This window comes from Homalodisca vitripennis, unplaced genomic scaffold (assembly GCF_021130785.1).
Source record: "Homalodisca vitripennis isolate AUS2020 unplaced genomic scaffold, UT_GWSS_2.1 ScUCBcl_1159;HRSCAF=4437, whole genome shotgun sequence".
Classification (NCBI taxonomy): domain Eukaryota; kingdom Metazoa; phylum Arthropoda; class Insecta; order Hemiptera; family Cicadellidae; genus Homalodisca; species Homalodisca vitripennis.
Window position 1 is genome coordinate 58,762 of NW_025777267.1, and position 27,523 is coordinate 86,284.

General features: G+C 38.2%; 3 protein-coding genes across 3 annotated transcripts; 1 reads left to right on the top strand and 2 right to left on the bottom strand.

The window, feature by feature from the left end:
* The first annotated feature begins 10,340 nt into the window (after window positions 1-10,340).
* Window positions 10,341-12,902, top strand: LOC124371247. The gene is made up of 2 exons (XM_046829583.1): window positions 10,341-10,839; window positions 12,022-12,902. The coding sequence occupies exons 1-2, from the start codon at window positions 10,710-10,712 to the stop codon at window positions 12,870-12,872; spliced, it is 981 nt and encodes a 326-aa protein (XP_046685539.1). The 5' UTR covers window positions 10,341-10,709; the 3' UTR covers window positions 12,873-12,902.
* Window positions 12,903-14,816: 1,914 nt separating this feature from the next.
* LOC124371250 lies at window positions 14,817-15,717 on the bottom strand. Its single transcript, XM_046829587.1, has 2 exons — window positions 15,197-15,717; window positions 14,817-14,971 (listed from the first exon to the last, which is right to left on the bottom strand). Exons 1-2 carry the CDS (start codon window positions 15,660-15,662, stop codon window positions 14,817-14,819), a joined length of 621 nt encoding a protein of 206 aa, XP_046685543.1. The 5' UTR covers window positions 15,663-15,717.
* Window positions 15,718-22,071: 6,354 nt separating this feature from the next.
* LOC124371248 lies at window positions 22,072-23,165 on the bottom strand. The gene is made up of 2 exons (XM_046829585.1): window positions 22,737-23,165; window positions 22,072-22,702 (listed from the first exon to the last, which is right to left on the bottom strand). Exons 1-2 carry the CDS (start codon window positions 22,812-22,814, stop codon window positions 22,292-22,294), a joined length of 489 nt encoding a protein of 162 aa, XP_046685541.1. The 5' UTR covers window positions 22,815-23,165; the 3' UTR covers window positions 22,072-22,291.
* Window positions 23,166-27,523: the final 4,358 nt, after the last annotated feature.

Genomic DNA, 27,523 nt, shown 5'->3' on the forward strand with positions numbered 1-27,523 from the left:
CAGCCACTTCGGTCCTTGGTCAGGAAGTGTTCAGTAGGCAGGGGTGTCGGAGCCCCTGTTGCCACGTGCGAGTCCAAGTTGTGCGCGTATTCCCGACTTGGTAATCGATGGAAACCGGGCCTCGGGGAACTGAGGTAGGGTTGTCCCCCAAGCTACGGTTTGTGGGACACCCGAGGGCATGCCCGCTCCCGGTGAATCGGCCCGCACTACTAAACACGATGCGCTGGTGACCCTATATATGGATATTCAAACCACCCCACCCTTAGGGCAAGAATTCGGAGGAAGAGATCTTAATGATCCAGAGAAAAAACGACAGTTGTCAGATTCTGAAAATGAATCATATATAAAACAAAGGAAAGTGGAAGAAAAAGTAAATGCAGAAAATATGAACGTTCCAACTCCATTATACCTAATCGTGAGTCATAAGGATGAGGGCAAAACTCTAACAAAGGTTAGTCCTTTCCTTATAAACAAAGCTTTTGTTTCCTCAGGCGGTCAGCCTAAATCGGTAAGCAAACTGAGAAATGGAACTATCCTGGTGGAGGCTGCGAATTACATCCAAGCCAGGAAGTTCCTTCAGATGACAAGCTTTTTTGACCAGGTGGAAGTCGTTGTTCAACCGCACTCCTCACTGAATACCTCTAAGGGGATCGTCTTCTGCCGTGACCTGATGGAGTGTAGTGAGGAGGAAATTAAGGACGAGCTGCAGTGTGAAATGGTAACCGATGTGGTCAGGATGCTTCGGACGGAGAATGGGAAAAAGGTTCCGACTCCTGGTCTAATTCTGACCTTTGCTTTTCCCCAACCCCCAAAAACTATTAAGGCTGGGTACTTGTCCCTGACTGTACGGCCATACTTTAAAAATCCGCAGCGGTGTTACCGTTGTCAGAGATTCGGGCACTCTACTAAGACGTGCTCGGGCCCTGAGACTTGTTCCCGTTGCGGCGATGAAGGCCACCAAGAGGAAGGTTGCAAGAACGACGTCAGATGCGTGAACTGTAAGGGCAAACACGCGGCCACTTCGAAGGAGTGTAGAGTTTACTTAGAGGAAAAGGAAGTATTGAAGATCGTTACTCTTAACAAACTCTCCTTTAACGAAGCCCGCAAAGAGTACAGGAGAAGAATCGCTCCAACCCCTAAAAAGGGAGTCTCGTACTCCGAAGCTGCTTCAGTCCCAGTCCAATCCGCACAGTGCCCGTCATGTACCGCTTTGGAAGGTATGGTACTCAATCTAACAGAGCAGGTTGCCGCTTTGGTTAAGCAGCTTGCAGCCGGTACCGGACAACATCCGTTGACATCCGCCAGTAATCCTTCCCAAGCAGTCCACAAGCCCCATACTAAGTCCAACACACAGACTCAAGCTCGCCCAACAGCTACTTCTACTTTCAGAGATAAGGTTCAACAAAATACGAAACCCGCCTTATCTTTGGAAGAGAGGAAAAAACTCGCCGACAAATTAAAAAAGAACATAGAAACAAAATCAGAAAATAGATCCAAATTCCTAGTAAAAAAGACTAATCCATCCTCGTCCAGATCCTCACAATTATCACTTGATGATGATATGGTTGAGGACCCTTTGGAGATGCAGACAGAGTTCCAAACTGTTCATGGTAACTTCCGTCCTGTATCTAAACAAAGAAAAAAAATTACGATGAACTAGCACAAAATAAAATATATAATATAAAATGCTGTTACAATGGAATATTAATGGTTTGAGAAGCCACTATGAAGACTTAAAATTACTCATAAATACAAGAAAACCTAAATTTATTTGCCTACAAGAGACAAAATTGTCTCCTCATACTCATTTCAAACAAAATGGTTATGACATCTTTCGCCTAGATCATCACCAACAAATTTCCTGTGGAGGTGTGGCTATTCTAGCAGATTCTTCTGTTAATGCTAGAGCTTTTAACATCGTCACAAACCTCCAGGCAGTAGCAGTATCAATCGATGTTCCTTTTAAATTAACTATCTGCTCCATATATATTCCACCTCCCCCTTTTGATTTATCTCTTGATGATCTACGTGATCTCTACAGCCAACTCCCGTCTCCTTTCTTGATGGTTGGTGATTTCAATGCACACCATCGCTCTTGGGGTTCCAGCCATTCTGATCGGAGGGGTAACATGGTTGCGGGATTGTGGGATGAAGTGGCAGCGGTCATTCTCAATGACGAGTCGGCCACTTACATGTGCCCTAGGACTGGCATATGGTCGGCAATTGACCTGTCAATCTGCAGTCCGGTCGTGGCAACTCGAGTGCATTGGTCCGTACTTCCCGACCTGTCAGGGAGTGACCATGCGCCCATTGCCGTGGCTTTTGAATCCTTTCCCTCTTCGACAGGCAGGTGTCCCAGGTGGAAAATTAAGAGGGCTGACTGGAACGAGTACAAAAAGAACATAATATCTCAAACTATTAATATCCAATCAAACGACATAAATACAGCCACTATATTATTTACATCCAATATTATAACATCCGCAGAGCGCAGCATTCCAAAATCCTCGGGTTCACCAAACAAACGCCAGGTATCTTGGTGGTCTGAAGAATGTTCGGCGGCTCTAAAGGAACGTCGAAAATGTTTAAGACAGTTCAACAGATCACCGACTGAAGAAAATTTAAGTAGGTACAGAAGAGCACGGGCCAAAGCAAGACAGGTATTTAGACAGAGACGGCGGCAGTCCTGGCTGGACTACACAGATCGAATAAAACGAACAACTCCTGCATCTGATGTTTGGAGGAAGCTTCGATCTGTTTGCTGTAAGACCTCTCCACCTTCTCTTATTGCTCTGAAAAATGGTACCGATGTGGTAACTGATCCCTTGACAGTTTCCAATCTACTCGGCTCACATTTTGCGGAAATTTCAAAAACGTCATCTTACAATAGGGAGTTTCAAAATTTCAAAACAAATACAGAAAGACATCCTCTAAATTTAAATATTAATAATAACTCTCCTTTAAACCTTCCCTTTACCTTTGATGAACTTGATTCATCACTAAAGGCGACATCAAATTCTGCTCCAGGTCCCGATAACATACATTATGCCATGTTGCGGAACCTGACGGAGGATGGAAAACAAGATCTTCTAAAATTATATAATAGAATATATTTAGAAAACACATTCCCTAATTCTTGGCGTCGTTCACACATTATTGCTCTCCAAAAACCGGGCCAAGATAGAACTTCTCCAGGTAGCTATAGACCAATTTCGCTTACTAGCAGTCTCTGCAAAGTATTCGAAAGGATGGTCAACAGACGCCTTGTTTGGTTTCTGGAGAAAAATAATCTTCTTTCACCTTCCCAGTGCGGATTCCGACAAGGCCGGTCTACAAGTGACCATCTACTTGCCTTGGAATCGGCAATCCTGAATTCCTTTATTGAAAGAAAACAGTTGATCGCGGTATTCTTCGACATTTCCAAGGCTTATGACAAGGCTTGGAGAAGGGGGATATTAAATGCTTTAATATCTTGGGGTGTAGAGGGCCACATGGTTTCTTTCATACAGGGCTTCTTGTCGGAAAGAACCATACAGGTCAAACTTGGGACAACAATTTCCGATTCATTCACGCTGGAAAATGGTATTCCACAAGGTAGCGTTCTAAGCTGTACTCTGTTTGCCATTGCAATCAATAACATATCGTCCTGCGTTACCCCTCCTGTGCGCTGTTCTTTGTTTGTAGATGATTTCTCTATTTACATCTCTACAAAGAAGCTAGCGGTGGGGGAGAGAGCTTTACAGCTTACCATCAACAGGCTTGAGCAGTGGTGCGGAGTTACGGGTTTTTCTTTTTCTCCACCTAAAACAAAAGCCATTGTTTTCTCCAGAATGCGTACTGTTGAGCAGCCAACGCTCTCTTTGCTGGGTCAAAAAATCACTACTTGTGACAATATCAGATTCCTTGGTCTCACATTTGATACCCGGTTAACTTGGGTGCCTCACCTGAAAGACCTAAAAGATCGATGCGTGAAGCGCTTGAACATACTGAGAGCTTTAAGCGGAACAAAATGGGGGGCGGACAGGACATGCATGCTCAGATTCTACAAAGCCACCATCCGTTCCTGTCTAGATTATGGATGTCAAGCATATGGGTCCGCAAGACCCAGTGCTCTCAAAATGCTTGACCCAATCCATAATTCTGCTTTAAGACTGGCCACTGGAGCTTTTCGATCTTCTCCTATTAAAAGTCTTCTTGCAGAAACGGGAGAACCTCCTCTTTCGCATAGACGGCAACATCTGTCCCTAAACTATGTTCATGCTCTTTCAGGTAAGCCAGACAACCCTGCATTTGAACCGGTCCTGCGAAATCCACTCCAAAATTCTTTCCTAGCTAAACCAAATCATCCTTCACCCCTAGGCGTTAGGGCCAAAACCTACGCTTATGAAATAGGCCTAAACGATTACGAGTTCAAAGTCGTCCATCAATGTGATATTCCACCCTGGAGCGTCTCAATGCCAAAATTCATTTTAAATCTCTCTAGGTTTAAAAAAGACTCCACTCCAGAAACAGTCTAACCAACAAGAACTCCGTCAAATACTAGGCAGCCTCACACCTTGCGATGTTGTCTATACTGACGGGTCAAAGGAATACTGTAGAACTGGATGTGCTTTCGTCACTGGGGTTAGACGATACGGGTTTCGTCTCCCCAACGACTCTTCCATTTTCACGGCCGAATTAACAGCCATCAAAAAGGCCTTAAATATAACGTGTGCCATGACAAATAAATTGGTTATCTGCAGCGACTCCCTTAGTGGTATGCAAGCCATCAGCGATATGTATTCTAAACACATAATCATCCGCGAAATTTGGCACTCTTTGTCTTCCCTTCAGTCCGAAGGTGTTGCTGTCTTTCTTGTCTGGGTACCTGGACACATTGGAATATCCGGAAACGAGCTGGCAGATAGAGGAGCCAAAGAAGCATTGGAACTCCAGCCTTACACCGCACGGATGGTTTCTTCCGATATTATCCCGGTGGTGAAGGGCAAACTGAAAGCCAAATGGAATACCGAGTGGCAGGCAGTCGTTAACAACAAGTTACGACGTATTAAAGACTGCGTTGGACTCTGGGAGACAGCAAACCGCCCGAGCCGTCGTGAGGAGGTTGTGCTGTGTCGCCTGCGGTTAGGCCACACGCTTCTCACACATGGCTTCCTCATGGGTAGAGATGATCCTCCGGTCTGCGACACATGTGAGACTCTCATCACAGTTGAACATGTGCTTGTTGACTGCCCTCGCTACTTGATACATAGGCGCAACTCGAATCTGCCGGCTTCGTTGAACGGTATTCTCTGTGATGACGAGACGGCAACTCAAAGACTGTTGTGTTTTCTGAATGCAACGTCGCTGATGAATAAAATATAGTATTATGTTAAACTTATTTATTCCGATTATTGATTGTTGTTTATATTTATAAGTTTTATTATTTATGTGTATTTATCTTTATAATGACAGCTGCCAAATTAGCCCCTTTACAGCTTTCTTGGTGGCAGTAAAATTTGTTAAGTTTGCACAGTTTATTTAATTAATGTTAAGTACCTTGTCCTTATTTAGGTTCTATTTATCTTTTATTCCTTATATAGGTTAAGACCTCTCTACAGTCTTTCCCTTGTTATATTTATTGTTACCTAGTTTTAAGTATTAATTATTTACTCACCTACTTGTCGTAATTCCTATTTTTGTTATATACAATGTAATCTTTATGTACCTAATTGACACTACCAAATACGAGTAGGTGTCAATTCTTTCTTGAGGGCAATGATAACCTCAGCGTTTTTTGCCCCTTATAAAAAAAAAAAAAAAAAAAAAAAAAAAAAAAAAAAAAAAAAAAAAAAAGAGAGTGCAGTTGGCGGCGACCAATAGAATGGACTGGTCTGCGCGAGGTTGCCACTGGCTGATAAACCGCTGCGCTGTCACAACTAACACTGATACTGAACATTTAAAACTTATCAGTATAACTGAAAAACAATATTTAAAATGCGTTGACAGTTTGCTATATTATATTTAAATTACGTGTATAGTTTTTAATGTTATTACAACCTAACTATCGATTAAAACAAACATATCGTCCCGTCAGTTAGTCAGAGTAAAGTACTTGCTTATTTCCACACGATACAACAATCTTTTCAGTGATTTTAAACGATTACTAAACACACACAAAATTAATATACATGTTGCTTATATTGGACACTGCATGACGTGTTGCTTGATTAAAAATAATTAAAAAAATATAACAATATAATCAATTTTAAAATTATCGAACAATTATATTTTTAAATGATGAAATAATCAAATTTTCCACTAAATAACTTTTAGGGCCTACTATTTTAAAATGAAATACGTTAAAAAGCATGATTGACTTAATAATATTCTTACCTTTGCACTTGTATATTATTTATTCGCTCTCAGGCGGCAATATCGTAGCCAAAACCTCGGAGTCTTCTTCATTTTCACTTTCTGCCTCACTGCTACTCGTGTCAGAATTGTCTGCTAAGTTTATAATTATTTGCTCTACAACACTTGTGCGGATACACTCCTTTTCAAAATCAGCTTGCTGCAAGGCTTCTGCGTGTTGAACTCTTGATTGCCAGTCTTCTTTAGTCACTTTGTCCAGAGCATCATGAACAAGTTTCTCAACGTCGGTTATTTTAAATGTCTTATTATTACGTGCTACCTCTCCCTTCACTTGATCCCATACCATTTCAATGGGATTGTACTGGCAGTGATAAGGAGGGAGCCTGACAACTGTATGTCCCATTTCATTGGCTAATACGTCGAGTTCATAAGTTTTTTGTTGGGTTTTATATGGGAGAACCCTCATTATAATTTCTGGTTTCGTTTCTTTCATACAGTATTGTATGTTTTTTCGAGACAGCCAATTTTGAATCTCTTCCTTTCTCCACGATGAATTTGGAATTTTCTCGGCGAGTACTGAGTGGTATGGAGCATTGTCCATAACGATGATCGAGCCTTCTTCCAAAATGCATAGCAATTTTTTAAACTATTTTCTAAACGATTCAGCGTTCATTTCATCGTGATAGTCCGAACTGGATGATGTCTTGGACCGAAAAACCCACTTACATTCTTGCAAAAACCCAACTTTTGCCGAACCGACATGACAAATTATTAATCTTCTACCTTTGCCGAGAGGAACCTTTAGTCCACCAGACTCAGTCATATCCTGCCATATGTATTTTCGAGTATGGTTTTCATTAACCCATGTTTCATCGAGGTAATATATGAGCCTACAATCACCAGATTCTCTAAGCTCTTGCATAGTTCTCAAAACTTTTAAACGAGCCTACAATATCATTTCGTTCCAATAAAAACTTTCTACCATCATTGGTTTTCTTATACCTGAAACCAACATGCCTTAATAATCTATTTGTTGAAGTTACCGATCCGTTGTAATCAAGTTTTTGTTTGAGGTCCTGCGTGATTGTTTTTGATGTGGGAAATTCCCCTCTGTCGTAGTACGAAAGGACAGTTCGTCTCAAAACATCTTTTTCAAAGTCATCAAAGCCTGTTATTTTTGATTTTCGACTTCTTTGTTTTCCTGGCGTTGAAAACTTAATTTCTGATGATGAAGGTCCATCTTCTTCGGACAGCTTAGCTTCTTTACTTATTTTGTTAACGGTTCGTTCACTTACACCGCAGGCCTCAGCACACAGTTTACCACTTTGCTTAAAGTTTAGATTTCTCAGAAATTTGTCAACGACAGTTTTTTTGAAAAAGTTGTAAACGTTGTAAATAATACGTCGTTCTCCACTACATAGGGTTTTTCCACTACCGCTCTTACTTCCGGATGGCGGTGCACTTGAACAAACATCATCACACTCCATTTTATCCAAATAAGGAATCACAATAACAAGTATATTACAATTTACTGACACTACACAAAAAATAATCGGTACACTTATAGAGGGTGAGGCAGAAAGGATGCACGGTTTTCAAAAAAGCAATATGTCGTTACCTGTGCATAAAAAAAACATTTATTTACAGAATAATATTCACATGATCTTACCATTTTAGAAACTTAATGTTTGAAAACAACATATGACAGGTGACGGCCGTTTTCAGCGATGCACTTACAAGCCGCTCTCGGAAGTTGGCTTCTACTCTTTCTAACATTGCCCTGCCAATTTGTTCGACTTCCACACGAATTGTTTCCTTTAGTTCTTGAAGTGTACGTGGTTTATGCTGGTAAACACGTGACTTGAGGAAACCCCACAAGAAGTAGTCGCACATGGACAGGTCTGGGGAACGAGGAGGCCAATCAATGTCACCAAACCGAGAAATGATGCGACCACGATAAACAGCCCGAATTGCTTCCATTGAATTTCTTGCTGTGTGAGCTGTCGCCCCGTCCTGCTGAAACCATACTTGCCGGATAGGAATACGTTTTCTTCTTAGTTCAAGTAGGAAGAATTCAGTGAACATCTGTCTATAACGTTCCGAGGCTACAGTTACAGTGGTCCCGTTGTCGTCTTCAAAAAAGTATGGACCAATAACAACTGTACTGCTCACAGCACACCAAACTGTCATCTTGGGACTGTGTAATGGTGTCTCATGCATTAATTTTGGATTTTCATCTGACCAATAACGACAGTTCTGCTGATTAACGGTACCATTAAAATGAAAATGTGCTTCATCTGTCGTAAACAAAATGATGTTTTTATTTTGGTCAAGTATGGCCTTCATTTCTGGAGCAAAATTTAGCCGCTTTACTCGACAGGATTCAATTGTTGAGCCATGGCAATTTTGTAGGGATGAAATCCTAGATCGTTATGTAAAATACGCCTTACTGACCGATTACTGATGTTCAGTTCAGAAGAATGTCTTCTAGCAGATCGACCAGGACTACGGAGTATGGCTTGCCGAACTCCTTTCACATTTTCTGGAGTCCGTACAGTGTGATGAGCCCCTGGCGGTCGTTTATTCATCACTGTTCCTACTGAACGAAATGATTGAACCCAACGTAAAATGGTGTTACGAGTGGGTACACTGTTATTTCTCGCAAGATTGAAATGAAGATGAAACTCGCGCTGAACTGCAACAATACTCTCATTATTACGAACAAAACTGTCGTAAGTAAAGACACGGTGTTGCACACTCCACGACTCCATGATGATGACTAAACAATTACTAGACAAAATGGTATGTTCTACCGAACACATGGCCACTTCAGTCGCCCCACTCCCACTACCCAGATCAGAATACTATCTGTTCTAAAAACATCCATCCTTTCTGCCTCACCCTGTAATAGCTACCAATAAACAACACTTAAAAACACAAAAACGTTCATCAACAGTAAAATTCAGCACAAAATAATATACGTGTACTGGAATTGAAGAGAATGCAGTATTTTCAACCGCCACTGATTAAGCGACAATAGGCACTGACTGACGGTCAGAGACCGGAAGGAGGAAGGGGCTGTTTCTTGGAAACAGTATGACTCATCCGTCTGGTATTACCACCACTGCTGGCTGGTGCGGCTTTTGTTTACAGGTATTTCACCCGTTTCCTCCACATTTTCACTCGTCTGACATCATCTATTATGTACTGTGTTCAAATTTCATTGGATGTTATAGAAAACCGTTACTTTAGAATTTTATAAGAAAGTGCGTTCATATTATAAAAATACTTATTAATCCACGTAATCCTTTTTAAGTCTTCCACCTTCGCTTGTAATTCCACCCTCCGACGAGGTTGCACTGTGTAGGTGTCGGTGTGGACTACTACCTCGCCGTCCACACTGGGTAGACCTTCCCCAGTAGTCTTATGTCCACCATTCCATAAAGGCGCTGCATAAACAAAATGATTAATTAACGTTACTAAATACTAATCCATCAAAAATACACACTAAATAGCAATGAAAGTTACATATTTTTATTTAAAAAATCAAAACATTATCGGTACTTTAAACATTTGTGTAATAACAAGAATATTAATACTACATAAATCCATATGGGATACTGATCTATAACTGGTAAGTAGTCATATCAGGTTTAAAATATTATTGAAATATGATCATAAACTTTTCTTTGTTCAAAATGTATTATTGTTGACGGATGATTGGAAAGGAATATTTCAAACGTCAAATTGCTTTTTGTCAATTTTGACTTTGGCAAGTTTATCACAACGGAGACGTCGAACTTAAGGTATGAATAGACATAGCACAGGTTCAAATCATGTAACTGTTATACTTTTTATCAGGCAATTGTAAACAGGCAAAATAAAGCTACAACGGGATCGGCCTCTTCCTTTTTTTAAAGAAAGAAAATTCCCGTGATGTGATTTATGCTATTTTGGCCCTATGCGCCATTGATATGTCTTAGGGTACGCGCATAGTGAGGAGGTGAAGGTGGAGGTGTAGGTGTAGGTGCAGGTCGCCGTTAACGGCGAGGTAAAACAATTTCATTAGGTTAAATGCGTGCGCGCATGGTGAGCAGGTCGCGGTAGAGGTGTAGCTCGCCACTTACAAGGAGGCCTAGCAGGATGTTTTTCGAAAACAAACTAGTTTGATTTACCTCGCTGCCTAGCTCGCGGCTTTGCTCGCTGCTTTAACGTGATTGGTCCACTCAAGGCCACGCACCCCCCAACCCCCTCTCCCGGTACACCCCGCCACTCCCTTCAGTCTGCTTTCACCCAAGTCAACGTTTAGTTCCGCTTGTTGGTTTCTGTTAGTTTTTGATAACCTGTTATCCGAAATGAAGGAAGATATTATTATTGCTGTCCAAAATCGTCCAGCCTTGTGGGACAAGAGACACAAGCAACATCACAATCGTCACGTTCTGGACAAGGAATGGAAGGAAATTGCGAAAGAACTAAAAGTTACAGGTAACTAAAAACTTTAAATTTAAACTTAAACCAGCTTTGCTGTTTTATGTGGGATATTCAGTTTAAAGTGTAATGTAAAAGTATCCATAGCAGACTTTCTAATTAATTAATATATTTTTTATCTAACATTAGTAAGTAAAAGGTTTGAAATAAGGTAAAAATTAGAAACTTGCGAATGAAATCTTTAATGAACTATAAACAAGGACACACAGTTGCAACTAAGTATTATCTTGATTACGGATTGTTTACAAAATATTCCTTGAAACTATTTCTAACTTCTTTGGCTCGATTAGATGTAGCATTTCCAGATCTACCCAATGGTTGTAAGTTCAGTTCAGTAGGGAAAGGCAGGAGTTCTGACTCATGTACACCGCAGTATCCGTCTTTGTTTATGATTATATTGTGTAAAACGCATGCAGCCTTTATTATATCGTCTGCAGTCTCAGGCAAGGTTTCAATGTAACCACTTAATATCCGCCACTTAGCAAACAGAATGCCAAAGGCACACTCAATGGTTTTTCTAGCACTTGATAGCCGTTTATTATACACTTCTTCTGCATCCCCAAGAGCTTTTTTCGAATAAGGTTTCATGAGATTCTCGCGCAAGGGATACGCTTCATCTGCAATAAAAACGTGTGGAACTTTTATATTGCTGTCAGGCAAACACTTTTCTTCGGGAATACACAATTTGTTTTGTTCCAACAACCTTCCAAAATCTGACGCCCTCAAGGTTCCCCCATCGCTTTGTTTTGCCGAAACCGCCAACATCAATAAATATAAACTTGTAATGGTCATCCGCAACACCCTGTAGAACAATTGAAAAAGTCTTCTTATAATTGAAGTACATAGACCCTGAATGCGCTGGGCATTTTATTCGACAGTGTTTACCGTCCAACGCTCCGATACAGTGTGGGAATTTCCAAATCTCATAGAATCTTTTTGCAACTTGCTCATAATCTTCAATAGTTGGAACTGGCATATGCTCTGGTTGGAACGTCTCCCATAACAGTTTGCACACATTCTTAACGATTTTGCCCACTGTATTGTCTCCCATTCGAAATGAAAATCCAAGAGTTTTAAAACTGCTTCCAGTTGCCAAGTACCTGCAACCAAAGAACACAATATAACCAAAAACATAATATTAAAAATATTAGTCGTTTACGTTTTTGTGTTTTGTTCCAGATAAAGTTGTGAAGCAAATTTGGAAGAACTTGAGGCAAGAATTCAGAAAACAATTTTCCAAAACAATTAAGTCTGGAGCTGCAGCACCAGAAACACCCACATGGAAATATTACGACAGCATGGCGTTTCTCAAAGACCAGTTTTTGCCCCGCAAATCAACAGGAAACCTTGCAGATGTAATAGCAGATGACTCAGACCACGACCTAAACGAAGAGGAGTCGGAAGAAGTGACCGAGATAGGCCAAGAATGTGATGAACCTGACAATCCACAGTTGGACACAGAGAATCTGACAATAGTACCGGCGCCGGAGAGTGAATCACGCCAGCAGCAGAAATCTCATGCATCACGCCCTGCAATGCCACCAAGATTTAATACGAATGACCTGATCACAAGAACAGGATTTAAAAAAAGAATCACGACACAAGCAGCTATTGGACGGGAATTAGTGCAGTTGGAGAAAGAAAAGTTGAAGTTAAAGCAACAGAAAAGTGAGGACAGGGCAAATGACGAGGATGTTGGGTTCTTCAACTCACTGCTACCCCATGTTAAAAACCTGAATCCTAGAAAGAAAATGTTGTTCAGGATGAAAGTTCAAGAAATTCTTTTTGACATGGCATACTCACCCGAACCACCATCATCATTCTCAACAACATCAACTGTCACTAGACCTACGTCAGTAGACCACAGTACAAGCTCTCATCGCTACAGTCCCTACGACAGTTCCTCTCCTAGTACCATGGCATCACCATCACCAGTCACCTTCGCACAGCTGGTCCGCGACGTGACTTCACCATTGAACTACAACCAGGATGGCGGCGAAACATATGTTCCCGAGTACACTCACTTTTAAAAATGTCTTTGTAATGCCGTTCAGCTGGCGATAAATTAATAACAGTTTAATAGTTCTTTACGTTTTTTATAAGTACTACTATTTTTCCTTTGCGCAATTTACTTAATAATACCATTTTTTAAGATTATGTTAGGCCTACTAATATAACATTTTCAAACATTTGCAGCATTTTTATGTAGCGTACATTAATATCTTTCGTTTGTATTTTACTTTGAAAAGATCCCTGTTAGTTACTATCATTTTACCAATAAATTGTATTTTTCATGAACTGGAATTGCTTTCTTATTACCAACTCATTTTTACATACAACAAACATATTCGAGAATTAAATAACAGAAGAATATATGAAATTTATTTCTGGCACAATTTTATTGATTTTACTTCAATACATATATTTTTTATTTTAAATTTACACTGTTTATCTTTAACAAAGCATATACTTTTTAACTTACAGAACATGTGCAATTGCAGGCAGAAGGTACTGTAACTTACCTTATAGTCCGTACAAGCTGTTCTTTTGGACCGATAGGGTTAACATGCAAGTTGCAGTATTTTGTACAACTCTCCAACTTTGGAGAAATGGTTTCACATATGTACTTAAACGTTTCAGGAGTCATTCGCAAATAATTTTGAAACTTCTCAGGATAATTTTTTAGTTCATGAAAAAGATGATGATATTCACCTAGTTCCTGTCGCACTTGATTAACAGGATGTGCACTAAATGTTCGATTACTTAACGTTCCCGTAAGCCACCACTTACATGCTGAAGACATATCATCGCTATCATCACTATCTTCACTTATCATCACTGACAGAGAAAATTGTTGCAATAGGCAAAAAAGCTACCACTGTGATTAATGGATAGAAACAACACTCGACTGCTTGTGTTGACGCGTGTTTGGGGAGGGGAAAGAGCTGCGAGGCGGCGAGCTAGACGGCGAGGTAAAACCTCCTGCACTATACGATGCTACCTCCATCTGTACCTCCACCTGCACCTACACATCCAGCTACACCTCCACCTTCACCTCCTCACTATGCGCGTACCCTTAGGAGCTGCAGTCCCCCTCAAAATCACTTTCAGGAAAATAGCCAGGCATGGAGTTCATTATACAACTTCCTAAATGAGTCCGGTATAAATCCACGTAATCCTTTTTAAGTCTTCCACCTTCGCTTTTAATTCCACCCTCCGACGAGGTTGCACTGTGTAGGTGTCGGTGTGGACTACTACCTCGCCGTCCACACTGGGTAGAACTTCCCCAGTAGTCTTATGTCCACCATTCCATAAAGGCGCTGCATAAACAAAATGATTAATTAACGTTACTAAATACTAATCCATTAAAAATACACACTAAATAGCAATGAAAGTTACATATTTTTATTTAAAAAATCAAAACATTATCGGTACTTTAAACATTTGTGTAATAACAAAAACATTAATACTACATAAATCCATATGGGATACTGATCGATAACTGGTAAATAGTCATATCAGGTTTAAAATATTATTGAAATATGATCATAAACTTTTCTTTGTTCAAAATGTATTATTAACCCGTGAGGAGTCCCGTATATTCCACTTACGTAGTAGGTCACCTGTATAGCTGCCATCTAACATTGCGTTTTTTATTGCTATTTGCTCTCTATTGCTTTTAAATCTTAACTTGCACTTATAATGCAATTTGTACCTGTTTCCTGATAAGTTAATTTGTATTTTACAAGTGTCAGGCAATTAAAAAAAATTAATAACAAAAATAATTACTAACTATTGGATTTTTTTAATTTTATTAATTTATCCCCATTTACTTACACATGCAGAAGGTTGAAATAATTTTTTTCAGTTACTAAGGAAATGTTTTTTATTACTTAAGACATTCTAAATTAAATTGATAATGTAAAAATAATGCATGTGAAGTGGAAACTAATACAAGAAACAAAAACTTAGATCTAGTTCCCTTCTGCTGCACAGTTGTGGCACCAATAGCTTGTTTTGGCAGTGTGCTCCTTGCATACGGATCTTTCACAAGCTGAGCATTTGTATGGATTAAACCTGTTTTTCCTGACAGGGCAGTAGTGACACCTTGGTTTTCGTCCCTCGACAACTGAAAAAAAATACAAAGAGATATATATACATATATATATATATATATATATATATATATATATATATATATATATATATATTTTTATATGTAGGATCGGATCAAAGAATTTATTGTGTTCACAATCAAGAAGTATTAGAGTTTTTTGTAAGACCAAGGTGTTTTTATCGGTAAAATATTAAATGTATACAGTTTTAGTTACTGGTAAAAAAGATCAATCCCTACCTGGTGGGGGGTTTGGCTCAGGAAGTTCTACACCGGCGACAGCCCTGATGCTGGTCCTCAACGGGAGTGAGAGGGTCTGAATAGAAGCTCTATGTAGAATATGCGGCTTTACTAGGTCCCTCGCAAGGCTCGTTATGAAAGTCCTCCTCTGCATGGTGTCTTTTGTATTCAGGTTGTAGATAATCTGACCATTTATAGTTGCCAGATTCAGGAGTCCACAAAAAATCGTCAAAGGCCACCTGTTACTAATACGTTTTACAGAGTAGTCCTTTTTCTTTCTGTCTACAACATCGATCCCACCTTTGGTCATGTTATAAAAAGTAATGACCTCTGGTTTGTTAGCCTCAGAATCGGGATCAATAGAGTCATCATCATGAAATGTCGACAACATCAAAACATTTTTCCCTTTTTTCGGGACATAAGAGACTAATGTGGCTCTATTCGGGTCACAGCCAAAAGCAAACATGCTGCTGCCTACTGGTCTACCGTTGACATCTTTAAATGAATCTGGGATCTCTCGCTTATTTATTTTATAGTCCCTACTATAGTGGTTCTATGATGCATGAACAACTCATTGGCAAGGGGAACAGAGGTATAGTAATTATCCATCGTAATGTTCCTTCCTGTTCTGTCGATAGGTTCCATTAGTCTCAAAACCACGCTACTTGCTGAGTTGTCATACGCATAAGGGCCCGGGGGCTGTTTGCCCGGATAAATTTCCATGTTCAACACATAGAATGTTCGAGCGTCCGACATTGCATAAATTTTTATACCATACTTGTCTGGTTTATTGCTCAGGTATTGTCTGAACTTACATCTTCCCCGAAATGCCTCCAGCATCTCATCAATAGTAACGTACTCTCCTGGAGTGTAGTGTTCCTTACACAAACTGACAAAAGTTTCGAATACATCCCTAAATGCAGCCAAGTTGTCAATTTTTTTACGTTCCTCCCTGGTTCTATTGTCATCAAATCTGATTGCTCTTACAAGCTGATGGAATCTTTTTTGAGACATGACTGCTTTGAAAAAGTCAGGGGCAGTTCCATCATTGACCCACATTTCACTAGTGTTTAGGTGGTTTCCTTTTTTTACTCCTAACATATAAAGAACCCCAAAAAATGATAGCAATTCATCAACATTAGTATTAGGACAATCTTGTTTGTCACGAGCATAGTTTGAGGAGATATCATCCAACTCGTCATTGGTAAAGTTGACAATGTTCTGAATCATTTGATCTGGGAAGAAAAGTTTCCATGAATCAAAGATAGTTCTACTGTTCTTAGCAGCGCCTTTTACACCTGGCAATTTTTTTATAATATTCTGTTGAGAAGTTTTCGTTCTTCTAGCATCAGATTTATGAATGTACCATTTTGTGAAAGTATCCTTACCTACATACACTGGACCGGGATGTTGTCTCCTACTCTGCACTTGGATAGGTCCAGGCTCCCTTACTGGCTGAGCTACAGGTTCGTGCACCGCTATGTCCATAGCAGACGTTGATGGAGCATCCAGATTTGTAAAGCTTACATTTGCATCCTCTAGATCCCCGTCACTTTCACCAGACTGTTCAGTGTTCGAATCGTGGAGTGAATGCTCTGAAGGAGCATCTTGTTCACTATCACTACCAAGATTAGGAAAAGTCTCTTCATCCTCTTCAATCCAACTAAGAATAAGATGATCTTGAATCTTAGACATCTTGAAGTTTTCCAATGCTAAACTGCATAACACCACACTAAGTGACACTTGAAAATAATTCTACGCTAAAATGTTTCACTTAGACACTCAAATAACAATAAGAGACTAAAAACTTTGTTCATAAGAAACGCGAACTAAGCATACAAAACGCTAACGCGATCAGTCCCGTATATAGATGTCGCCTAACTAATGCGCCAACGTGAATGGTCCCGTGTCGAGATGGCAACTAACAGAGTATGCGGCGCGCGCTTCCACCCCTCCCCCCTCCACTGCCTACGCATGAATCATATCACAACCACAGTGAAAACACGTGTTATATAGCCTATGAGGCACTTGCTAAGATTCAGGAGGCTAAATTAGAAAATAAAAAAAATTTCTTCAGAGCTACTATTTTGTTAGATGGCATCTAACAAGGGGACCCCTCACGGGTTATGACGGATAATTGGAAAGGAATATTTCAAACGTCAATTTGCTTTTTGTCAATTCTGACTTTAGCAAGTTTATCACAACGGAGACGTCGAACTTAAGGTATGAATTGACATTGCGCAGGTTCAAATCATGTGACTGTTATACTTTTTATCAGGCAATTGTAAACAGGCAAAATAAAGCTACAACGGGATCGGCCTCTTCCTTTTTTTAAAGAAAGAAAATCCCCGTGATTTGATTTATGCTATTTTGGCCCTATATGCCATTGTTATGTCTTAGGAGCTGCAGTCCCCCTCAAAATCACTTTCAGGAAAATAACCAGGCATGGAGTTCATTATACAACTTCCTAAATGAGTCCGGTATAAATCCATGTAATCCTTTTTAAGTCTTCCACCTTCGCTTTTAATTCCACCCTCCGACGAGGTTGCACTGTGTAGGTGTCGGTGTGGACTACTACCTCGCCGTCCACACTGGGTAGACCTTCCCCAGTAGTCTTATGTCCACCATTCCATAAAGGCGCTGCATAAACAAAATGATTAATTAACGTTACTAAATACTAATCCATTAAAAAATACACACTAAATAGTAATGAAAGTTGCATATTTTTATTTAAAAAATCAAAACATTATCGGTACTTTAAACATTTGTGTAATAACAAGAACATTAATACTACATAAATCCGTATGGGATACTGATCTATATACGACGTGCTGTACCTCCTGAAGATGGTGGGCCCTGGACTTCAGTATGACAAGCGCGTGTTCAACGAGATGGTATCCCACTACTTCCCTATCATGTTGGATGTAAAGGTTGGTTTTATCTCTGATATTGTTGAGTTCTTTAATGTTCTATCTAACCTCTTGCCCGTGTAAAGTAATGTTGTTATTTTAGGAGACTTTAATATAGATTTAAGTGCTAATAGAGTGTTTCATGATAAAACAGAATTTTTAAATGTCATTAATAATTTGAGTTTAAGTCTATTACCATTGGAGCCAACCTATCACTTGCCTAATTCTGACACTCTCTTGGATTTAATTATATGTAAGGATATTATTAGAGTTAGAAGTTATGGGCAAATCTCAGTGTCCAGAATTTCATATCATGACTTGATTTACTTAGAATTGGATTTAAGGTTAAGAAGAAAGAATAAGGAATATATTACTATTAGAGATTTTAAACATGTTGATAGAATTAAACTCAAAACCGAACGTACTTCTATTAGCTGCGAAGATGTATATAATAGAGATAATATTGATGATAAAGTGGATATAATGTGTAGTAAATTGTTAGAGTTGTTTAATAATAATATTACGGAGAGGCAAATGTATACAAAGAAAAACCCATGCCCATGGGTTGACGGCGAAATTAAAGAACTAATGAAACAAAGAGATAGATTGTATAAACGTTATATTAGAATAAGAGACCATGATGTATTTGTTAGATATAAAAGTTTACGTAATAGAATAAAAAGATTAGTCCGGGATTCAAGAAATAGATATTATCTCCATCTGTAGTCACTCCTTTTAATTTTGTAAAATCAAGTCCGAGACCTTAAATAGTTTCCTTAATTTTAGAAAATATTTCCACACCAGTTACAGTAGTTTTCATTGAATGAACTCCAGCCAGTTCTTCGGTAATTTGAGATTCACTATTTACACCTCTTACAAACAGTAGAATCTGAGCTGCATCAGAGTTATCCGTGGATTCATCCAAAGCAATTGAAAAACATTCAAACTTTTCACAGGCTAACATTAATTGATTGTAGACGTCTTTGCCGATATCTTCGGTTCGGCGAGTCATGGTGTTACGAGACAGACTCTATTAGAGCCTACCAAAGAAAGTTTGTCAGGGCAAAGATTTTCAACAGCTTTCAAAAATACAACTTTTGACTATTTCACCATCACTAAAAGGTTTACCTTCCTTAGTTAAAATGTGAGCAATTTTGTAGCTTGCTCTTACAACACTCATTTTCATCTTTACGTTTAGTAAATATATTTCTCTGTGATGACAAAGATGCTTTCGTTGCATCTACTTTTTCTATTCTAAGTTTACCTGAAAGCTGAGCATATTTACTTTGTCCGTGTTTCGTGTCAAAATGCCTTCTGATGTTGTACTCCTTTAACACCCTATTGATTCGTTACAAATAAGGCACAAGGCATTGTCTCTGTATTCACAACAAAATATTGCTTACTCCACTTCTCATTAAAAATACGACACTCATTGCCAATGTTCCTCTTTTTGGTACTACACATAGCGATATAATGTTTTTAAATAATTCGCATTATTATTAAAATTCAACTGCTGCAGTATTCAACACGTAAAGACTGACACACCCACAAACACTCTTGTCTGCATAGAGACACACGGGCAGTAGCACTAGCAATAGGATTGCAGGAGTAGGGTGGGGAGGAAGTGGAAATATAAAGTCACGTGGCGAGTGGTGACCTTGAGTTGGGTAGGGGGTTACGTCGCCGCACTGCGCGCTGTACCGTGCTTTAAGCCCCGTTTACACTAGCATGTAGCGCTTGCGCAAGTAGGACGTGCAAGTTAATGCAAGCTGTACTTGCATGCAAGTCAAGGTTTACACCTACTGCAAGTGGAACTAGCCTCAATTCCAGTCAGTGCAGTGCTACATGTGATGCGGAATGTCGGATGTTATAGAGGACGTTAGGGCTGTAGTGAGAGATGCAGTTAGTGTGTTACGTGATGAGCTTTTTGTAGAAGCAAATGAATTACTATTAAATATAAAGAGAAGAAAAAAAAGGTCATGCTGGGAAAGAAGATGGGTTTCAAGAAGGCTGCAACTAGGAGGATCAAAACTATTAGATGAATTGGCGAGAGAAGACCAAGATAGCTTTAGGAACATCCTCCGTCTCTCAAAAAATAAATTTGACGAATTGCCAGACCATGTGAAAGAGTGCATACAGAAAAAGGATACAAAGATGAGGGTAGCCCTACCAGCAAAAATTAAGTTACAAATTACGTTAAGATTTTTGGCTACTGGAGATTCCTTTGCTTCCCTACAGTGTTTTTATCGAGTACCAAAATGCACTATTTCAAAATTCATTCCTGATGTTTGTGCTGCTATATATGAAGCATTGCAGGAATTTGTGCAGGTAAGAGATTTTCCTAGCTATTAATAAAATGTTTTTTGAGGATATGTGTACTTCATTTAAACACAAGTTAAGGAAATATTGATTAGCAGTAGATTGGAAATTGGTAAAAAAAATGTTAGTGTCATAGAGACCAAAAATTAGGTATTGAAAATGTCTTTGAACTTTTCTTAGATGTCGTCGGTTTCTTCCCCTTCGCCTTCATTTAAAATACTGTTTATAGCCATTGACAATAAGTTGTTATCCTGCACTATTTGAGCCGACGTGTCCATATTATGATACACGGGAGAGGCTGCACTATCCTCACTTGGGCCAACACGTGAATACTCAATATTGGAATGAGATGAGTAGTTTGGAGATGGAGATAATAAATTTTGGGACGGACTTTGTACGTTATTATGTTGGGCAGGTTGTATGTTTCTTTTCATTCTTAATTCAAACAAATGGGTTTGAATGTGTTGCATGGCAAGTAAAGCGGATGACTCAGGCAATTTTTTTCAACTGGGAAGCAACAAATTGGCCGAATAAATCGAACTCATTGCTTTCTGTCATCTGTACATTCCGTGGTTCAAATGCCTTATCTGATATCTCTTTTAGTGTTTATAATGGAAGATTCAATTTTCTGTACTCTCTCATCTGTTTTTGTTTTAAATGCAGTTCTAATCTTGGGAGGAATAACAGTTTGGTGGTCAGTTGTAATCTTTCTCTTGATACGGGGTGTTTGATGTTCGTCACTCTCAGCATCAATATCTTGGGATTCTTCGTTTCGTTGGTCCTGTGGGGAAAAAAGGTGTAACTTAATGAAAATTGTTTCTGTTAAAAGTAAAACATGTTCTGATATTTTATATGTGTTACGACATGACAATATTTATTTTTTGTAGATGCCAATGACGGAAGCCGGATGGGAAGACATAATGAGCGGTTTTTCAACACGATGGAACTTTCCTAGATGTTGTGGTAGCATCGATGGAAAACATATTCAAATACGTTGTCCAAATGAATCCGGGTCAGATTACTACAATTATAAAGGAAATTTCAGTACTATACTTCTTGGTGTGGTCGATGATGCCTATTGTTTTACGTACGTTGACATAGGGAGCAATGGCCGAGCATCCGATGGCGGAGTGTTGGCAAATAGTAAGTTGCAACAGGCTATAGATAATAACACATTAAACCTGCCTGAAAAACGCTTTGTTCGTTGCAGATGATGCATTTCCTTTAAGGGAATATTTACTTAAACCTTACACTAAAAGGGCAGGGCCCTTAACTTTAAAGCAAAAAGTGTTCGACTACAGACTGTCTAGAGCTCGTCGAATTGTAGAGAATGCTTTTGGATTACTGGCATCAAGATTTTGTATATTTGAAAAGCCTATTCCCTTATCACCTGAAAAGGTTGACAGCACTGTTAAAGCAACGATTGCATTGCATAATTGGCTACGTATTACAAGCCCAGGGGTTTATTTTTACAGAGGTTGTGTTGACGTTGAAGATATTGAAACTGGTGAAATAATTGAAGGTGACTGGCAAAAAAACGTGAGAGCAGAAGGTTTACTGAAAGTTAGAAATTTTGGACACTTACGTAATCCTACAAAAAGGGCGAAGATGGTGAGGGATGAGTTAGCAGATTGGTTCATGGGAGAAGGTAGTGTACCATGGCAATTTCAGTTCGTCCAAAATCAGGAACATTTAAGTGTTTGACAATCAATTTGGGCTAATTCAGCCAAATTGGCATTTAATGGTACCATCAATACATGTATAATGTAACTGTAACTGTATGTATAATGTGTTTCATTTTGAACATTGATTAAATAAACGTTAATGGAAAAAACCGTTTTACATTATGTTGTTATTTAGGCTTAAGTTACCTTACATTACAAAACTTAATGCCTACCTTATTACCATCTTCATTTGGAATTCCAATTACTTGGCTCTCTCTTGTCTTCACAACTGCTCCTAATATGCGGTCCATTGTTGGAAACCACCTCAGTGTCGGTGTGTATACGTCATCTAAACCACTTCCTGAAGACTTGCTTTTTGTTATTTTTACTAGCTCGTTTGAATATGTATTCCTCAGGCTTCGCATCTTTTCTTTAGCATCTTTAACAGTAAAGTTTGGCATATTCATTCCTTTTACAATCTGTAACCAGCCGTCTTCTTTAAGATTTCTATCTTTATATTCCGCCAATTTATAATCCCATAAACAAGGGTATCCCTCATACAGTTCCAAAAAAGTTTCAATGTTGTTTATGTTCCATTTATCATACTTTTTTACCTTTTTTCCTTCCTCATTTATCATACTTTTTTACCTTTTTTCCTTCCTTCTTGACAGTCTCCTTTCCTATCACGGGTTTATCACTTTCATTGTTCTCGTTGGTATCAGCCATGACAACTCAGTAACCACTACAACTATAACAAATATACAAATTAACCTTAAACTCAAATGTACAGAGCACACCGGAACACGACTAAACACTCACTTTACTTGCTTACAAGTCGGAGTGGTCTGCAAGTCACGTGTTTACACAGGCAAGTGGAGCCGGCGTGCAAGTAGAACTGACGCGCAAGTTGTTACTTGCGCCGGTAATATTTGTCAGAACAAATATTACCGGCGCAAGTAAACAATGCATGCAAGTCAGCCCTGCAAGTTTAACTTTTGTGCATGTTAGTGTTTACATTTGCAAGTTTTCTTGCAAGTAGGATGCAAGTAAAACTTGCGCAAGCGCTACATGCTAGTGTAAACGGGGCTTTACGCGCGCTCTATTCGCCAGCCGGCAGCCACCACCGTAGTCAGTGAAATCTGTCTGCAACTACTTTACTTCTTTCAACACTCATACTCCACCAAGTGAATACGGCTCGTTCTACGTGAAATCGGCTGGACTGCTTGGTTCTCAAAATCTGTATTTATTTAATATTTCAAATGCTTGTAAACAAATTTGGTTGTTTTTGCAACAAGGCGGGCCACATAAAACTGACTCACGGACCGAATTCGGCCCGCGGGCCGTAGGTTGGGCACCCCTGCCTTAATGAATACTGAGCTTATTCCATCAAGACCTGGTGAAGTACCTGATTTTAGGGAAGTAATTGCTAATATAAGTTCGCTTAGCGTTGTCGGTGACAAAAACATAGAATGTGTACTACACTGACGTTTAAAACAGTTTATGAATTCCATACTTTCAAAATTAATTGGTTTATTTATTTTATTTACAAGTTCTCCAGCAATAGATAAAATGTAATTATTAAATTCATTTGAAACTATTTCAGGGTCATTTACCCCATGGTAAACTCAACAACTCCTAGATTTATCATTGATTTTTTTACTGTCCAGTTACATCCTTAATAATATTCCAGGTTTTTTTTTAGAATTATCCTTGTAATTTTTATAAAGTTCGGTATAATAATTATTTTTGTTAACTCTAATATTACTTTGAAGTTTATTTCTGTACTCTTTAAATTGGTCGATCTTCTTTTTGTTATTAGGATTTTTCTTTATAGATTTTAATAATTTATTTCTAAATTTAATTAGTTTTTATATTTCTAAATCAATCCACGGTTTTAATTTAATTATTCCTATCTTTTTATGCTTTATTTCTTTTCTACGCTTTGAAATTATAGAACCCAATATCTCATAAAACATGCTAAAAGCACAAGATGAGTTTGTTTGGCTATAAACATAACTCCAGTCTGCTATCTCTAGAGTGCAAATCAGCTGTTCTTTGTTAATGCGATAAGATGCCTCCCTGACCTTCTTCGGTGGCACAGGAGGGGCCCCTTACTTTCATGTTCACAGCTGTCATATAGTGGTCCGTAACACAACTATCAATTGAAGAGCTCTTTTCCAAAAACTGCTAAGTCCATTTTTTTATAAATTGAGTTGTTATCACTACATTATTAAACATTCACAGCTCTACTATGCATTATAATAATTCTTTCCTAAACCCTCTTAGTCACATTTATTTTAATAAAAGAAAAACAGATTTTTTTCCAAAACTTATCTAGGTCCCTCAGAGGTTTTTTTCAAAACTCACCATGTCCAGAAGCATGCGCAATACAGGACAACAGCTGACTGACTCAAGCTATTATGTGGTATAACAGTAATAAACATAACCTCACTTGTTGATGTTTTAAGCTGCCAGTGTGTTGCATTTATGTTTCCAGTTTTTAAGTATATTCTTTTAAAACTTTAGTATGAGTGATTTTGATTTAGAAGGGCTTATAAGCCCTCAAGTTGTGCTTCCAGGACGAGGTAGAAGAAGATTTAGAGATGAAAATAACTGGGAGAAAACTAAAAGGAAGATTGCCAGAAACAGCTCACAAGCTAAAGATGAACCTCACATTAGCTGCAAACATATTCACAATGAGATAAAATCATGCAAGGTAAGCTTATTAAATAAAGAGGACATCACCGATTTCCATAGCAAACTGTATTCTAATCGGTCTAAAGTTGAACAGGACAATTTTCTTATGAAATATATTATGATTGTGGAGCCAAAACGCCATAGGCCTAGAAAGGCAAATGATCCTAGACCTAGGCTACTTACTCAATACGTTGTAAGAAAGAAATCTGGGCAAATGTTGCGGGTATGTGCTCAAAGCTTTTCTTCCATGACCAGTATAAGTAGATTTCGCCTAAATGGTATATCAAAACACCTTAGTGCTGTTGGCACAGATAGGAAAGAAAAAAGAGGAGGGACACGTCAAAAATTAAAAGATACTGATACAACATCCTCCATCATAGAATACATAAAAACTTTAAAATGTCGAGAAAGCCATTATGGAAGATGTAAGAGTGTTCGGGTGTATATGGCCCCAGATTTATCGGTTAAAACAATGTGGCGGCTGTGGAAAGAAATAAGGCGAAAAGAGTCCTTGCCTGTAACATCGTACAGCAAATTTTATGATATTTTTCAGAAAAAATTCAATATAGGATTTGGGAATCCTAAAGCAGATGTATGTTCTTTTTGCGAAGAAATAAAATTAAAAATGAAGTGTTCAAAATCTCCAGCCGAAAAAGCCAACTTAATGGGTCAGTATAGACTTCATAAATTGCGAGCAAAAAAATTTTATGAAATTTTGAAAATTAATGAAGAAGGAGTCCTAAAGGTTGCATTCGACATGCAACAAAATCAGCCATTGCCTATGATAAGAGTAACCGAAACATTTTATGCTCGTCAGATATGGTTATATAACCTAACCTTTATTGTTCATGAAGAGATCCAAGATAAAAATAACACATTTATCTATTCATGGACTGAAGACCAGTCTGGAAGAGGATCAAATGAAGTTGCTTCTGCTCTTCATAATTTTTTGTCTCACTTAGAGGATAAATATCAGGAGACAGTCCATGAAGGTTCTGGTCCCAAAATTCTTCGGCTGTTTTCAGATGCAGCGTCAAGTCAGAATAAAAATTCGACAATGGTGGGATTACTTCTTGATTATGTACAAAGGAGTAAGATCTTTAAAAAAATAGAACATGTTTTCCCTATAAGAGGCCATAGTTTCATGCCCCCAGATCGTGTGTTTGGAAGAATAGAAAAGAAATACCGGAGTAAGGAAAAAATAATTTCTCCGCAGCAATACCACGATATTTTGCAGGAACATGGCACTCTAAAACTTTTAGGTAGAGACTGGAAGGTATTAAATTTGAAAAAGATTGCAGATACCATTTTTAAAACACAAATGCCTTTTTCAATGAGAGAACAGCGTGTTTTCAAATATGAAAAGGGAGAAAGCTGTATATTTGTTAAAAATAGCTATACTGGAGATTACAGTAAGCATGAAATCAAAAAGAAGAATTTCTTAAAAAACTGGACTTCACTCTACAGGCTGGTCAATGTTGTAAATGAAAGCAATCACATCAGTGAAAAAAAGAAAAAGGATGTGCAAGAACTTTTGAAATTTGTTCAATTATCTGAAGAGGACCAGCAATACTACGGTAAAGCACTTGAAGACGTAGTTTCAGATGTGGCAGTGCAAGATCATTCCGAAGTAGTTTATGACGAACAGGAACCTTTTCTGTAAAGTCTTTGACAATGAAATATTATATTGTAAAAGCTTAGTTTAATTTTTTTTAATAAATCCTGTTAATGTTAAAATGTGAACATATGTTATTACTGGGGAACACCTAATGTAGTATTAAAAACATTTTTTCCAAATACTTCTAAGTCCCACGTTTTTTTCCAAACATTACTAAGTCCTTGGACTTAGCTGTGTTTGGAAAAAAGCCTTCTCAAAAATTGACTTCATTCATTTAAATTTAAAAAAATCAGCGTTTTCAAATATTTAAATAAGTAAGTACTTCTTTTAACTTAATATGGTGTGTAGTAATCTGATAAATGAGCGGTTGTTCAAAAAACGGGTTTCCTGAAAAATTACCTTTTTGGACTTAGCAGGTTTTGGAAAAGTGCTCTTCAATTACCGCTGCATCTAAGCTTAATTTATTTTAATTTTTAATCTTGACTATGACATGATCAATACATGTTTTTGAACTCTCGGTAACCCGAGTAGGTTCATTTATTAATGATTCCATTCCATCACTAGCTAAAATTAATCTGTAATCATCAATAATAGAACTGTTTTCCAAAATGTTTATATTCATATCACCCATAATTAGCACATTTTGATATAATTTAACATTAGGTTCCATTAAATAAGAATTTAATTTATCAGTGAATTTTGCATATAGATATATAGCAACCAAATTCACTTGACTTTCCAACACTTTAATAACAATTATTAATGCATCTGCTGATTTAAAATTCAGTGGCTTTGAATGAATTAAAGTAATACTATTGTGTATAAAAATCGCTATTCCCCCTGGTATATACTCTTCATTAGTTTTAATATGTAGAAGGCAATTTGGTATTTGATAAAACTGCGCCTCACTGTTTTGTATCCAAATTTCCGAAAATATAATAATTTTCGGCACACAAAGTACAAGAGATAACTCAGCAAGTTAATGATCACAGTTTGCCCTCATACCTCTAATAGTTTGGTGTACAATAATTAGGTTAGAGCTTTGACTTGCAAAATCTATACTTTTTGTGCTACCCATATAAAGCTACAGCAATACAAAATTTATCCTAAAGTAAATTAA